The following is a 16,684-nucleotide window of genomic DNA, read 5'->3' as shown; positions in this document are numbered from 1 at the left end:
ATTCTGAGAGCCATCATTTATAATTTTCCTCTGATAATACACAAATGTTATGGGTTTTAAATAGCTAGTTCTAATTAAAATAGGATTTGCGGTAAGTGCTAAAAACTTTCTTATTATGTCCATTTAATTTCTGTCTTTTTTTTACTGTGTTACACGTCCTTCAACCAAGCCTATAACAGTATTTACCATCTATTCAGATACTACACAAACACTTTCTAAACTGAACCACTCTCTTAGAAATTATAAGTTATAACTAAAAGGCTTAAAATAGAGATTGTCAGTGTACGAGCGCTAACTTTATGGTTCTACTAATCAATAAAGACAGAAAAGACAAAATGTGAATGCGTACCAAAACAGTGCTAGGAGTATGGCATATTGTTAGTGGGAAAATGCTATTTTTACATCTCTGAAAGGTACAATACACTTGTCAAGGCATTCAGAAGTAACCTGGCTATTTCAACCATACCAATAAGTCTGTTCACATTAAGTAATTATATAGTAGAAACTAAAAAGAAGATATTAAAAATATAAAATATTATGTATGCATCATGAACTTAATTTGGAATTCTTTGTTTCATAAAAAGTAGGACAGGCAAAAGAAGGTGGGAGGTGTAAGAACCGAAAGCACTTCAATGGATAAAAGACACGAGCTACAATTATATTCATATGCCCTATTTAGAAAAGCATCTTGAAGTCATCCTCCAGTGTTAAAAAAGGAAGTATTTGTTGACTATGCTTTTTATCTTTCTATTAATTAGTTATACTTCAGAATTTATTCATTAAACTCCTGAGCACTTTTGACACACCAAAGCATTATGTACCTTCCAAGCTCTTGGATGGAGGCAAGGATCCAAAAGAGTAAAACTGCACTTGCTTTTGGATTCAGAGAATGCAATTAATTTGGAAATTATCTCCCTTCTTTATTTTCAACTGGCAAATGAATAACTGTGAGATAGCAAGGCCTGGTAAGTAAAGGTAAGAAAACCTTAACAGCTTATCATAAAGGTAGAACCTGAAGAGAGACAGATCACAGTGTACCCCTGGTATTTTTGCAAAGTTTCCTTAAACTTGCAACTGTTTCGAAATTAAACTACCCAAAATAAGAAGAGGAAGAAAAAGAGAACCCAGAAACAAAAAGACAGTCCTTAAAATGTCAAATTTAAAACTGCAAATTAGTATTTTTCCCTCCTTTCTTAGCCCATTGTTAAGAAACCCACTCTTAACCCAATCTGAATGTTAAAAAAAAAAAAAATCCTAATTTAACTGTCTCCTGGCTGAATCAGGTTTTCTTAGAGCTCTATTTGAAGAAAATAAAAGAGAGATGATTGTCAGGAAGGTACCTATATAATTTAACTTGTAAAGTCAAGATATGAAAAGTCTCAGAATCCTGAAAATTTTTGAGGAAAGAAAACAAAAAGCACACACTCAAAGAAATAAAATGTGATAGATATATGATGAGACTGGCCTAATACCCAGGGCCTCTGTGTTCATTTTTACTGTCACTGGGGAAAGCCAGGGCACATTTTATTTTAAAATGAAAGGAAAATGCATTTATTTTGTCTCACTGACCAAATGATTCCATTTTAGCAGACTGAGCTCAGAAGCACTCTACTCAGGGCTTTCCTCAACCCTCTTCTAGAAAAAGAAGTTATCAAGGTACAGCTGTAATAAGAAAACAGGGTAAACCCAATGCAACGAGTCTACAGCTGTGGCGGTGCACAGTGACAGCACCGGCTTCCATGTAATGCAGTGATGTCAGCTTCCCTACTGCTCCTCAATGACAGGGATATTTAGGACAACAAAATATTTCTTGAGGCTGTGCCTTCACCGCCTCGTTAAGCAAACAAGAATAGTTGTAGTGTGGGCATGCTTCATTTTACCACATAGGATCCTTCTGGTGACATATACTCCTTTATGAGGAATCACATACACTTCACCATACTCCAGCAAATTGAGCAGAACAAGTTCTAACTAGTGCTAATCATACCCACGGTCCTGATTCTAATACTTTCTTTTCTTTTTCCTTTGGTTTGCTTTTATTTTTCAGTGGCAGGTATAGAACCCAGGGCTTCATGTTGGTCAGGCAGGTGTTCCAACACAAAGCTATTGCTCTATCCCTGTCAACATATTTACAAGAAAAACAGATTCTAGAAGAATTTAAAAGCAAATGTAATATTATCTATAACAAGTAAGAAAAGGTTTACAAACAATGGTGTCCATCCATCTGCAACCCATTTTCTATCTCTCACGATTTTTACAGAAACAATTTTCCTATGAAAGGTCATTTCTTCTCAATTCTGAACTGTCTTTTGCAAGTAATCGTGCTTTTTGAAATCAGTTTCTCATTTTTGTGTTGGATTTGAGACCAGTTTTGCTTTTGCAGTTTTCTAAAATCCATCAGTCACTCTTTATCAGAATAAGTGGCATTCAAGCTATGGTACGCTGACCTTGGTAGCTAAAAATTCAATAGTTTAAAGATGGAGCTCATTTTTCATGAAACATAAGCTATGAAAAATGTGATCAAAATGGAGCTGACATCTTGCAATCCTAACTTATTTTATGTGAGAAAAACAAGGAATGAGTCTCCTCTGACCTCATTATTGCTTCTTTTTATATCTATATGAATTTCTGGAGCCTGCTGCAGATATTTGAGCAGAAAATGATCTAGAAGTTCATTTAGCAACTTTTTTTTAACCAAGACATAAATCTTACAGTATCCCCAAATACATAAAATTTTAAAATTTTGTCACGTGTATGCACTGTTATTACCTTCGTGCTGCTGTTCTTAATACAACTGACTACTGGGTCTCTGAGTTTTAAGACAAATTCATTATAGGTCAGATCATTTTCCTCACTTGTGGAGATGGATGGAGAGAACCAACTTTATGAACTAATTTACTTACATTGTACTTACTCAAATATAATGGGTCGGACCCACTAACCTCTTTAGCACTTTCCTGTCATTACTTAGGTCCAGTGTAATATGGCAGAACAATAATAAGATGATCTGCACTCAAGCCATAACTTACTAGTTTGGCAGGTCTCACAACATTTCTGGGCTCTTCTCTAAAGGAATTGGATGGTTGAACTAGATGGTTGTATGTGTCCTCTGAGACTAACTACCTGGTTTTCTAACCCAGCTCACTCCAAAACCAACTTACACTTACCAACATGGGAATGTAAAGCACCTTCAAGATTTAGTTTCAAAGTACTTTCTTGCTATTGCCTGAATTTAATCAAACTTCCACGCAGCCCATTAAAGCTATGACCAGTACTAATGTCCCTTGCTGAGACAGCACTACTAGTTTCTATTAAGATTCATCATCTCATTAGTGGTCTAATTTACAAAGTCACCAAACAAAGGAAATTTATGTTTAGAAATCTGAGAAGCAAAATCTCTAAAATTGTTACGTGTTTGTTACTACATTAGGAAAGTTCACAGTACCTAAAATAGCCACCACCTCATCATCTTGGATGACTTCCAAGGATCCCGACACCACAAAGCACAGCGCATCCACACTTTCTCCAGCATGGTAAATGAGGTCCCCAGGCGCACAGTGAATGGTCTGGAACTCTACCGCCAAGGCTCGCAGACACCCGTCACTGGCCAGTCGAAAAGCAGGATGTTCATTAAACACCTTCCTGTTTAGATGAACACAGATATCCGCTCTCATATCCTTGGGACAGATGGAGAGGACCTAAAGAAAGTGAGAGATAGATACATGAGAGGAGAAAAGAATGGGACCATTTTAGAAATGAGTAAATAAATAAATCTGGATTTATCGTTTATGATTATACTGGCTTTCTACTACACTGGTACAAGGTACAAGCTGCTCTCAGGCAGCTAACAATCTAGTGAGATAGGAGGATGGGAGTAGGAACCATTATGATATACACCAGGTGGTAAATGCCTGAGTGGAAACTAAGTCTTTCCAGGGAAGCACACAGTCTTCAGGTAGTCACGAAGAGTCTCAGAAAGTTAATATTTTTCCTGGGGTCAACTAAGTTAGGGCATTAGCATTCATTTTTTGTTTAAGTGGTATTTTAGCATTGTTTCATAACTAAATCAAAATTTAGGCTTATGGACTTCTGTCCACACTGAAGGTACAGTCTCATTAACCAGCTTCAGGAGAATAAAATCAACAACTCACACCACGGATACTGGCAACTCCATATCATGGATAAAAACAGCACTGTGGGTGCATTTTCTTCTGTCTGTAATATTTTCCCATTCCAAACAAGTTTATGTTTGGCAAAGGGAAAAAGTTTTCATGAGTCCTCTGTAAGGCTTAGGTAATAGGTAACTGGAAATGTTAGTGCCAGCAGGGTGGACATATCACTTAGCGCTGAAGTCCTTGTTCCTTTTTGTCTTTGACACCTCAAGAGTGATGAAAGACACTCTCGTTGCTCATGAGGAGATGATCAAATCATAGAGCCAAGCTATAAGGCAAGGTATAGAGAGCTGTTGTTGGCTGTAGCTTTCTGACAAGGCATTTCAATACCTATACTAAAATGGACATTATCATCACTGTACCAGAACACCTTTGAAATAATATTATTACAGAACTCAGCACCTGCTTCAGAGATACACGTGCAAGCTCGTTTAGAATATTTCCATGACCCTCTCAATGAACTGCTCTTTATGTTTGGCTTTGATAGGATTTCAACCTTTCAAAGTTGAAGATAAACTGACTTCTCTCACTATATTATATGCAAAATACTTTAATATTAAAAAGTCCTTTTCCTGTACTAATTTTCTTTGATCTTTAAAAAAAATACCTACAGCTTGAACTATCTCTTGACTTTGTTTTTGAAGGCCATCAATGAAACACGGATCATTTCATTACAAGATGATCCCACCATAAAGCACAACTGCATTCTGCTTTCAGAGTCACTTAACTTTTCTTAATAGTGTACATATTAGTTATTACAATGATCCTTGATTTTTCTCATAAACTCTCAAATGCCTACAAGCAGCAGAAATCAGCTTACCTAACTTTCTGCAATATTTCGTTTATTAGGAAAGGAATACCTTACTAGTTTCAAAAGTAATTGGAGCCTTTTTTCCCCATGTCATTTAGTTTTCATAATAATGTAATGTTTCCTTTAATATATTAACTTTTAGTGAATTTAGACAATATTATTCATTCAACAGGAACTTACAGAGCTTCTACTATGGGTCTGACTGTTGCATTAACTCTGAAAGCAGAAGGACAAATAAGGCCTAAAGGAGCAACCATGAGTACAAGAATTAGATAAATACTGAGACAGTTACTGTAAAGTGGAAAACGTGCTGTTAGATGAGTGGTCAGGTGACACGGAAGCACGTGCTGCCTGTGACTGTTTACTGATGACGAGAACATAAGATCAGCCTTAAAAGGAATAAATCTGTGCCCATATCTATCACTTCCTACCTCGATAGCCTAAGACAGGTTACCTAACCTCTCATTTGTGAGTGAGGATAATGAAGTCCTGCTATTAGAAGCTCACTAATAAAATTAAGGAACAGAGCATGAGGTTAGCCCAGGTTAGCTGCACACAGCAAAAGCTGAGGAAATGTTATTTTCTAAACGTGTGTATTCCTACACTTTACGGTTCCTTTAGTTTGTTACAAAAAGCATTTTTTCACTTTTCTTTCCACCTAAAGTCTGCATTTGAACTGTAAGATAGGTTTCTAGATAGAATTTTTAAATGTCTTCACATGAATCTGATGATATTCCAGCCACTGGTTAATATTAATATGTTTCATAAGCTTAAATTAGAGCTAGGGAAGAAAAAATTTATAAATACATGGATATATAAACATTACACTAAATGACTTAGTGAGAAAATAAACTGCACTGATTCTATCTATTTACCATAAAGGACTCCATCACTGTATATTCATTTCAGCAATAGTCAGATTCTGTTCTTTTATTTCTTTCACAATCTGGATTGCACACAAGCTGTTTCAATGTTTACAATACATCTTTTAGAGCCACATCGTAAGATTTCTATTATATTGCAATGCATCTTCTCATTTTTGTTTCATTCCACTGTGACACTGGCTCATTTTTTATTTTGATTGAAGGCACAGATGTATGTCCAAGTTCCACAAAGTAAAAAATCAAAACTAAGTTAAAGTAAACTCACCAGAATTACATAAACTGGCAAGCTCCTTCCATCTCTAGACAAAGCATAGGCAAGGCAAAATCTAGATTTCAGTGACAGAGTAAAATTATTATGTAATGATACATCTCACACTTAGCTCACTGGTCCCAATTTCAGTGTTCTCTGCCTTGAGTGTTATATGCAATTTCTTGTATCTAGGTTATCTCTCTAATGGGTCTCTTGAAATTACCAACAAATAAAATTACATGATTGCAGAGGAAAATATGAAGGTTAAAGATGACTTCTGTTTGTCTCTAGAGTTGATTATTTCTCCCTTTTTTTACATGAAGATATTAACAAAGTAGATTATTCATTAAAACAAGCAATAAATTTTCCCTTTGAAAGAGTTATGGAACTATATGAAGGACCCATTTTGCAGAACTCTGCAAACCAGTTCTTAAATGAAAATAAAAACTTTTTATGTGATGTTCATTAGAACCAAGATCCAGGGGTACCCTCACAGATATCTCTCAGTCTCTGAAAGTCTAATCTCAACAGAATGACTACAGAACTCTTAGTAACAATAAATACAATCGTGTTACCTCTATTTTTTTTAAACATCTGAGGATTTGCTTTCCTACCCATTAAGCCAAAATTCTCACCAAACACATGCAGACCTTTTTGGTAGAGTCGTTGCTTCCTTCCCACAACACCACTTTCCAGCCACACATGTCCCTCCTCTCTGAATCTGCCATGTCCTCCCACATGCCACCCTCCTGACTCTCACGCCCTATCATTCTTTTCTCTCCTAGTCCTCTCTCATTCACCTGCCAAAGCACAGACTACCCCTGCTGCTGCAATGCAGAATTTCAACACAGCTCTATCAAGACCTTAGAAATACATAGAAGTCAAATAACAGTAGGAAGTATTGTGATTCATTATTCTATGGCTTTAAAATAGACAAAGATAGTAAGATAAATGGTTACCAGGGATTCCGAATTTTACTTTCATTGGTAAAATAATTCTTTAGTGTGTCAGTGACAACTTACCTTATGCCTGATACATAAAACAGACACAAGCTGAATCATGCCACAAGAAACTCTACTAGGCAGTCTGAGCTCCAGACCAAGATCCACAGGATCCCCAGACATAAATCCAAACAGTCACTAACCACAGTTATCTGACCAGTACTAGGCAAGTTCACCAGGTCTTTCCACCAAAACTCTACAGTGCCTGCTTCTCCAGAGCCACCAGTTAATCACAGATCAAAAACTCATTACTCTGAGTCCAATATTCACTTTACAGATAAGGCAAAAGTAGCTCATAAAGGCCTGTGATTTGCTGACATCTTCTGAACAAATAAGTAGCAAAAACTTTTGAGGTCTAGCTATTAAGCCACACTCCTGAATGAGCATCAACCAGGAATAAAATATAACATCTGGCCCCATTTGATGTGTTCTTATTCTCTGTATTTTAAGAATATAAATACTACTGCTGAAAATTATTTAAATTCCAATTTATCAATTTCCTCTATCATTGAAGAGTCAAAATTTTGTTGGAAGTTTGTTGTTGAAATTTTAGTTCCAATGAATGTATTCCCTCTTGTTGATAAAGACAAAAGGATTCACTGATAAGTATATATATATATATATATATATATATATATATATATATATCATTACTGTTTGCTAATGGGAAGTCATCTTACTTGAAATGCTAGTTCTGCTATCTCTACTGATATACCTGTCAGTCTGTCTGCCTGCTTATCTAAATGTCTGTCTGTCTGTCTGCCTATCAACCTATCTGCCTACCTACCTGTCTGAAGAGGGCCTGAGCTAGATATATAGAGTCAGCATTTGGTCTTTCTCTCATTGGATTTATTTTTCTAACATTTTCAGCTATTATGATATTCATAATGCTACAAAACCTTAGAGAAAAGAGACATTTAAACATAACTAACTGAGAAGCCAAAGAGTTAAATTAACATTCTCCAAGGAAATAATTCACTACAAGAAGAAGAAATTATCCTCTGTTTTCTTTTCTTTAAATATATTTTAATATAAAATAATGTTATATTCATATTACAAAAAAATTCATTATACAAAAAATGAAAAAGCAAAAATCATAAAAGAAAATAAAACTTGTCCATTGTTCATACTTACTTATCTATATATACTATTTTCATTTAACTGAAATTCTAAAGTTTTATTTCATGCTAGTATCACTCAAAACCATATTATGATCAATTTTTATGACATGAAATACTTATTTAAAAACACAATTTTGATGACTATACACTCTTCCATCCTGTGGCTATAAACTAATTTGTTCATTACATTATAATTATATGTCAAGATTTCCAGGTATCCTTTTCATAAATCAAGTTATAAGAAATATCCTACCCATATCAGCTTGTCAAAGCATGGATTTTCAGAAGTAAAATTAGTGGATAAAATGTAAAAATATTTCTAAGGCCTCTCCCAAATTGTCTGCCATAAAAGCTGTACCAAATTACCGCAACCAGCTGTGTACGAGTGTATTTTACATGTCCTTAGTAACTTCACTCTTAACTCTCCTGTACGCATTTGAAAGAACAAAGGTATTTTTCAACTGAAAGAAAAACTGAGTTTCACCGAATAACAAGACAGAAGCACTTCAGCCTTACTGGGTTACTCGTTAGGCCAGCAGTCACAGAGTGCCCACTATTAATCTACCCAGAGTAACAAACCTCTAACGTGCAAGCACAGGCTACACAGTGACACAATGAATTAAATAACTCTTCCTGAGCTTTCTCGCTCTACTAAAATAAATTATTTTACTGACTATAAAATCCTCTAACAGGACTAATGCAGTGTCGTCCTTTTTAATTTTAAATATTAATAAGTAAAATGATGATACTCTTTTTGTTTCTTAGAACAAAAGCTAAAATGTACTAGTGACATTTTGACGGGCAGTGAAGCAACCACTGGCATTCCTGAAATCTCTCCTTTCGCACAGTTCAGTTATGCACCACTAACTAAGTCTCCTCAGGAATCCAGCTGCATTAGTGAAAATCAGTCAGAAGTGTGACAAGTCAGACATCTGCACATAAGACACTCTAAAAATCTCTCCTAAAATAAGGGACTCTAAGACCATAAAATGAGGAAATACATTTTCTCACAGGGATTTCATTCTAATTCATCTTATAAGAAAAAAGCCCACTTTTACTTACAGAAAGAAGAAGAAAACCCCAGGATAACCAGGTCATGCAGAACAAAGAGGAGTTTCTGCATGGATGTTTGTCTGTCAATCTCTGCGTATCAAACATCAAGGGATTCACCCAGGAGTGATGTAATGTGATGAAATCAAACCAAAGCAAATTAACTTCCATTATTTAAAAGTACAAAGTCATATTTAGCAACCGAAAACTGCTATAACCCGTGAAAAATTATAGGCTGTAATTCACTGGTTTCACTTTAGACATTAATGCAAGGGAACCAGATCTGTATAACAAAGTAAGAACTGAAATTTTGTTTTAAAAGTGTAGAAAACCTAATTGCCCTGGTTTGGGTAGATCTGGCTTTTGCAGTGCGTAAGCAGTAAAAAGAAGCGCAATTTTTATCGTCATTCTTTAACTTGTTCAAGCTGCAAATGTGACCATCACCTCTCCCAAATTAGGCTTCTGATGAAACTTAAAATCTCAGTTGTTCTCTGTTTTTAATGTCATGTCAGTAATTTTTTTTACATATGGCTAAGAGTACGTCTCCACATTTTGAAAATATTTTCTAAAATTAGACAGATCTCTAAGACCAAACAATTTCACTTCTAAGGAGACATGCAACAGATGCATCTGGATATGCATGTGCAGCCACAGAGTACAGTGTAGCAGCACAGCTCCCAGTAGCCCCAAACTAAACCTACAGGAACACCCATAAACATTTAAATAGCTAAATAAAGTGTGGTATGTCCATACTCAGCCGCTCCACAGGCAATGAAAGAAGCTCCGGCTAACGTTATGCTTTAGATCTAACATGTCACGCAAAATTCTCACATGTGCAGAAGGTGATTACAGCATGACAGTGCCACACTCCTCAGCAGAGTGGTGAGTTCACGGCTGAATGTGCTGTTAGGAGGGAGAGCCTGGTTGGAGGTGGGTCTGCGGGGTGTGATCCGCAAGACTGTCCTCCTGGCCCTAGTCCACTCTTCTTTCCCTGCTCGGGATGCCAGGCCCCTTTGCCATCCTGTTTCTGACCACAGACTGAAATTGAGCCAAAATAAGCTTCCCCTCCTTTACACTGTGAGTGTTGGGTAGTTTGGGGTTTTCATTTAATTAAATTTAATTAAATCTGTACACTTTAGGTGCATACACTGATCACATTCATCATAGGGAATTTGCACCTGTACACAATACACCTTCATTTGTCTTTCTTTTTCCTGTCATTCCCTTCCCCTCCCTTCAATACCTCTTTCCCTCCTTATTTACAAAGCTTTGTTTCCATTTTTTCTTCTTTTATCATTTTTTCCTTTCCTTTCCTTCTCATTCTCCTCCCTAGTTTCCTTTTCCTTTTGAACAATTTATTCTTATTGCACAATCTCTCTTGTACAGTTTTGTTCTTATTTACACTTTCAGCTTCTCACACCAGAGATGTGTGATATTTGCACATGTGTGTCTGATTTATTTCACTTAAGAGCATGATCTCAAGTTCCACCAATGTAGCAATAAATGTCTTAAGTTTATCCTTTATTACTGAATAATATTCCATTATACATAAAAAACCTCTGTCTTTTTTATCCATTCATTGATTGATGGATATTTGGGTTGTTATTTATTTATCTCTTAAACAGACATTGTGTAAACAAAAAACAAGTGTGTAAACAGAAATTACAATGGTCAAATCAACGACAATTATTTCTAGAATGACTGTAGCTTGAAAGTTTATGAAAATTTATGCATAAATTCTTCCAAAGAATGCAGATTTCTGAAGATGTGCTGGCTATCTTTTTCAATTATTTCTGTAATTCAGTGCACACACACACACACACACACACACACACACACACACATATATATATATACAAGCCAAATGTAAAGATAGTCAGAAAAGGTCACAGAATACTAAGTGGAGCAAAGGACATGTGGATGAAACATACTTTTTATTACACTTGATTTATCCCCTAAAATTTGAAGTCACATATATATAAAAATATAAATACATTCTTAATGTGTATTTGCATAGACAAACTTGAAATCATACATATATATATGATAAAACCTACAAAGCTGTTTTTAAAAGAATAGGAAATCATTAAGTGAGAAAAAAGCTCAATGAGATAAAATACTAACATTTGGGCAGGCAAATCACACTGAAACCATTTTTCACAACACTTTACACTCACATAGACCACAGAAGTGGCATAGTATGTGTGTATACAGGTCTATATAAAATCAATGTGTACAGAAAAAAATTTCAAAATGCATGAGTTATTCTCCTCTCCCTGCAAACATGCTGACATTTGCCAACAAAGACCTTGATCAATATATTTGTATTGAGTAAAGCCTGCCATGCTATTACTTATATCTGAAATATGATAGAAGCTGAGCTTTCTTAAACTCTTCTCAGTTAGTAGTTTGTCTCAAGAATTTAGCTCTCTGGGAATAGTGGAATAGACACAACAGCATAGTTGAGTATCTATAGGTACATAAATGCTTCCCAGAATTTTTCATGACAGTATCTCAAGCATAAGTAAAATAGAACATATAGACTATAATAACTCTAATAAAATAATATGACAAATATTTGAAAAATTAATAAAATGAAAATGTTGACCTCAGACTTTAAAAAGATACTTGCAATACTTACATCAAAGGAGTCATAACAAAATATACATAAAATTCTTAAAATTCTAAAACAAAAAGGTAAACACCATATTTTTTTCTAAAGGCATGCAACTTGAATAGTTCATAGAAGAGATAACTTGAATGATTAGTGATATTTGAAAAGATGTAGGGAAGCATTTTCTTCACTTCTGAAGAGCAGTTTTTCAGGGGTAATTATGCTTGGTCAATGTTTTCTGTTGGCACTTTGAGAAGATCATTCCAGTGTATCTTAAACTGCAAAATTTCTGCCAAGAGTCTCCTGATAGTTTCCTGAGGGTTCCCCTTCACATCAGGAATCACATTTTTCCTTGTTTCTTCCCACGTTCTTGTCTGTTGTTATTGTGTATACTGAAGGTATAAACATGATTTTTACATTCACACACCTACTGAAATGGCTACTATAATCAGGAAATCAATATACTCATCATCTCACATGGTTACCCTTTTGTATGCATGCATACGTATATAGGTGTCTAGGGATTTAAAATCAAATTACCCTGTTCTCATAAATCCTAAATATGATATGAATTATAGTATATAAGTCATCCATGCATATAAGTCTCCAGTCTTGTCCAGCCTCCATGTCTGCTGCCTGGCATTCTCTGATTTTCATCTTCCTATTTCCTCCCCTACCAATTTACCTTTTATCTCTGCAGAGCAATATATTTTTTAGATTTCACATATAAGCGAGGTCAGGGAGTACTTTTCTTTATGTGTCCAGCTTGTTTAACTTAGCATAACATCATTTTTCATTTTTCAGTTTGATGTCCATGTGTCTTGATGAGGTCTTCTTTGGGTTGAAACTGACTGGAAATCTTTGCACTAAATGTACATTCATGTCAATCTCTCTCTCTCTCTCTCTCTCAAGATTTGGGGAGTTTTTAGATATTTCTTCTTTACAAAAGCTTTCTTTCTCCTTTTCTCTTCCTGAAACTCTCATAAGGTATGTGATGGTTTATTTGATGCTGTTCCATAAATTTGATAACTGGGGTTTTCTTTCCTCTCATGCATTCTTTCTTTTTTTTCCAACTATACATTTTCAAATAATCTGACCTTGAATTCACATCTTTCTTCTTCTTTATCAAGTAGGCTACAAATATTCCTTTGTGTTTTTCACTTCATTCCTTGCAGTCTCCTAATCCAGAATTTGGTTGTATAAAAAAAAAGATACATCTCTTTACTATATCACTTTTCTGACTTCACTGAGACATGTGACACACAGGTTGTGCAATATCATTCAGCCTTTTTAAAAGGCACAGCAGGGTTGGGGATTTAGCTCTGTGGCAAAGTGCCTTCCTGGTAAGCACAAGATCGTGAGTCCAATTCTTGGTACCAATAGATCAATCAATCAATTAATCAATAAATGGCATGACATTCTGCCATTTTGACAATTTGGGAACTTGAGGACACCATATCAAGTGAAATAAAGTAGATACAGAAAGACAAATGCTTCATGATCTTATTTATATATAAAACGTTAAGAAACTCAGACTCATATAAACAGAGTAGAATAGTGGAAAGATACAAAAGGAATAAGCTTGCAGTTGTAACATGAATAGTTTCTGCAAACAGTGTACAACTTGTTGGATATAGGTAATACTATAAAATATACTTAAAAGTTGTTAAGAAATAATCTTTTTTCTTGATATAATAGAATTTTTTGCTAACTTGTACTAAGAAAATATGTTTATGTCATTTTGGGGGCGAGGCCTCTCATAATGCTACTGTACATGATGGACTTCACACTGATGTCTTTATGTACCATGAAGGTCTGGCAAAAAATTGTACACTACACTGGTAGAATGGATGTTCAAAATGTGATTGTGTTGTCATTGAAACTTCGGCTTTAATAAAATTGTATCTTACATAACACTGCATGTGTAGATTGGCTTCTTATTTTGTGCATATTTGTAATACAGGACAGTGATGCTCACTTTGATGAATTGGTACATGTGTGTAACATATCTCGATTATTTTCAATCCTTTCTCATCCCCTTCTCCATCTCCAAGAGTCTGCTTTCTCAATTTCTATCATTTCTCATCTATTTATTTACTTACCTACCTATATTTTAGATTTCTAATATAAAATATAATACTTGATATGTAACTTTTTTATTCTAGATTATTTTGCTTAGCATGATGATTATGAGTCCATTCCATTTTCCTGCAAATTACACAACTGCAATTCTTTTTTAAGAATCAGTACTATTTCATTGTGTACATTATATTTTATTTATCCATTCATTTGGTGGTGGGCATCTAAGCTGTTTCCGGAATATTGCTCTTGTTTATTGTGATACTATAAACATGGGTAGGTAAGCCATCACTGTGTCTGTAATTCTGTGAGAAATATACTCAGGCAAGGCATAACTAAGTCAAATGGAATTTCTATTTCTAATTTTTTGAGGAATTTCCATACTAATTTTCAAAATAATAGTGTTAGTTTACTTTTCCATGGAAACTATCCAAGGGTTACTTTTCCCCACGGATTACCAATATTCACTAATTTTTGTGTTCTTAATGATAGTCATTTGGATTGAGATAACACAAAATCTCAAAGTTGTTCTATCTGCAGTTCTCTTATATTTCAAGATGTTGAATTTTTTCATATACTTATCGGTCATTTGCACTTCTTTTTCGAGATATCTCTATTCAGTGCATTTGCCCATTTTTTTATTCAGCCATTTGTTCAGGGAAATTAATTTGTGAGCCCTTTTTAATATTCTAGATATTGGACCTCTATCATAGTATCTATCAAAAATTTTCTCCCATTCTGTAGATTGCTTCTTTATTCTCTCCTTTTCTTTGCTATAGAGAAAATTTCTCTTAATTTGACACAATCCCATTTATTGATTATTGATAATATTTTCTGTGCTATTGAATTTCTATTTAGAAGTCTTTGCCATGCCCATGCTTCAGTTGTTTCCTCTACGTCATCTTCCAGAATTTTAAAGTTTTGTTCTTATATCTAAGACTTTGATCAATTTTTATTTGACTTCAATACTGAGTGAGAGGTACGGATCTAGCGTCAATCTTTGCCAGGCAGGTACACAGCATCATTTGTTAAAGAGGTGATATTTTCTCCATTGAATGACTTTTGCCCCCTTTTCAAAAATCAGGTGGTTACAGGACAGAGGATTGTTTCCACGTCTTTTGTTCTGTTCTGTTGGCCTACATTCTGTTTTGATGCCAGTATCACATTGTTTTATTCCTATAGGTTCTTAGTATTAACCAAGATTATGTGTTGTTATGTATCGCCCCTCGTCCTTTTGGCGCAAGACGTCATTTTCTAGTCTGGCCTTTATGATTCTATATGAATTTTAGGATTGTTTTTTCAAGTGCTGTGAGGAATGTTATTGATATTTCAATAATGATTACATTACATCCATAGGTTGCTTTTGGTAATATTGCTATTTTCACAATATTAGTTCTCTCCTAATCAAGAGCAAGGGATGTTTCCATTTTCTGGTGCTCTTAAATTTCTTTTTTCAGAGTTTCATAATTTTCTTTACAGAAGAAGTCTTTAGCTTCTTTTGTTAGGTTAATTCATAAGTATTTGATTCCTTTAAGCTACTGTGTAAGTATTTTCCATTACTTTCCTGATTTGTCTTAGTTGATTAATTACTAGTGTTTAAGAATGCTAATGATTTTTGTGTGTTGATTTTATATCTTGCAAAAGAGTAGTCCTAAGGGAAAATGTAGTTTTTCAAGTTTAATAAATACCTTTAAAACTTATTAATACTCTACACCATCCTAGATGCCAAATTATCATCTTTTTGATATATCCTATTACATTATTATTATCATTAACTGAGATTTTGGAGAAAAATGTCTCCCAACTTGAATTATAGCTTCTGTGTTATTTATTTTGATATCTATCTTTAATGTCTTCAAAAACTGAGAAACTAGACATATCAGTAACACTATTTACTCAGAAATCAAATGCATGACAATTTTCATCATTCAGAAAATAGACAGTAATACCAAAGGAAGTAAAAATATCCATGAGTAGGCGAAAAGACTGTCACTAAGGATACATGACATAAATGTACCAGAGGCCTTCAGACATCACCTGAAACTCCAAGGAATCCCACTGGAGTCCCAACTCCTTTTTTTTTTTTTTTTATTTAAGAGGAAAAAGAGAAAAACACAAAACAAACCAAAGCGGCGTAAGGGTACACGCAATACAGAACTACAAAACAAAACAAAAAACCATAACAGTAAGAAATTACCTGCTAGTAGATTACACACTATTTTCTTGAAAATAGTTCCTCAAATCACAGTATCAAAGAACACAAGGTGGACATTCAAACAGGGAGACTGCAAACAGCTGTGTTCAATGTTCCAAAAACATTGATAAAGTCAGCTATTTAACACCCCCAAACACACTTGCTGTTATATCCGTTAGAGCTCTTTTTCTTTTTGTTTTTCCCTCTCTTTTTTACAACAAAATTTACACATCTTGGATTTTATTACTCCTTAGTGCTTATTACTTTCTTTGGGGGGGGGGAAGAATACAGTCAAATATGGCAAAACAAAGCTGTCAGTCAATACCAAGGATAGACATAGCACATGGTGTAGAACAGAGTACAAGGTTATCAACAATGGTTATCAATGTTGTCCCTTGTTTCCTTAAAAAGAATTGTCTATCTTATTAGATATTATAAAGTTGGACAAAACAGTAGAGAACAAGACCAATAAAACTTAGGCATTGTAAACATTACAGGACTTCCAAAG

General features: G+C 34.7%; 1 protein-coding gene across 1 annotated transcript in view; it reads right to left on the bottom strand.

Moving 5' to 3' along the window:
* The window catches only part of Kcnh5 (potassium voltage-gated channel subfamily H member 5), a 330,578-nt gene that overhangs the window by 74,255 nt on the left and 239,639 nt on the right, over window positions 1-16,684 (bottom strand). The window contains exon 9 of the mRNA XM_063241526.1: window positions 3,446-3,698. Coding sequence (XP_063097596.1) covers window positions 3,446-3,698 — 253 coding nt within the window. The remainder of the gene's footprint in view (window positions 1-3,445; window positions 3,699-16,684) is intronic.

The sequence above is a fragment of the Cavia porcellus genome, unplaced genomic scaffold (assembly GCF_034190915.1).
Source record: "Cavia porcellus strain 051 isolate PalLab524CR breed Dunkin Hartley unplaced genomic scaffold, mCavPor4.1 scaffold_31, whole genome shotgun sequence".
Classification (NCBI taxonomy): domain Eukaryota; kingdom Metazoa; phylum Chordata; class Mammalia; order Rodentia; family Caviidae; genus Cavia; species Cavia porcellus.
Note: the sequence above shows the minus strand (reverse complement) of the source record. Positions and strands in the feature narration are given on the sequence as shown.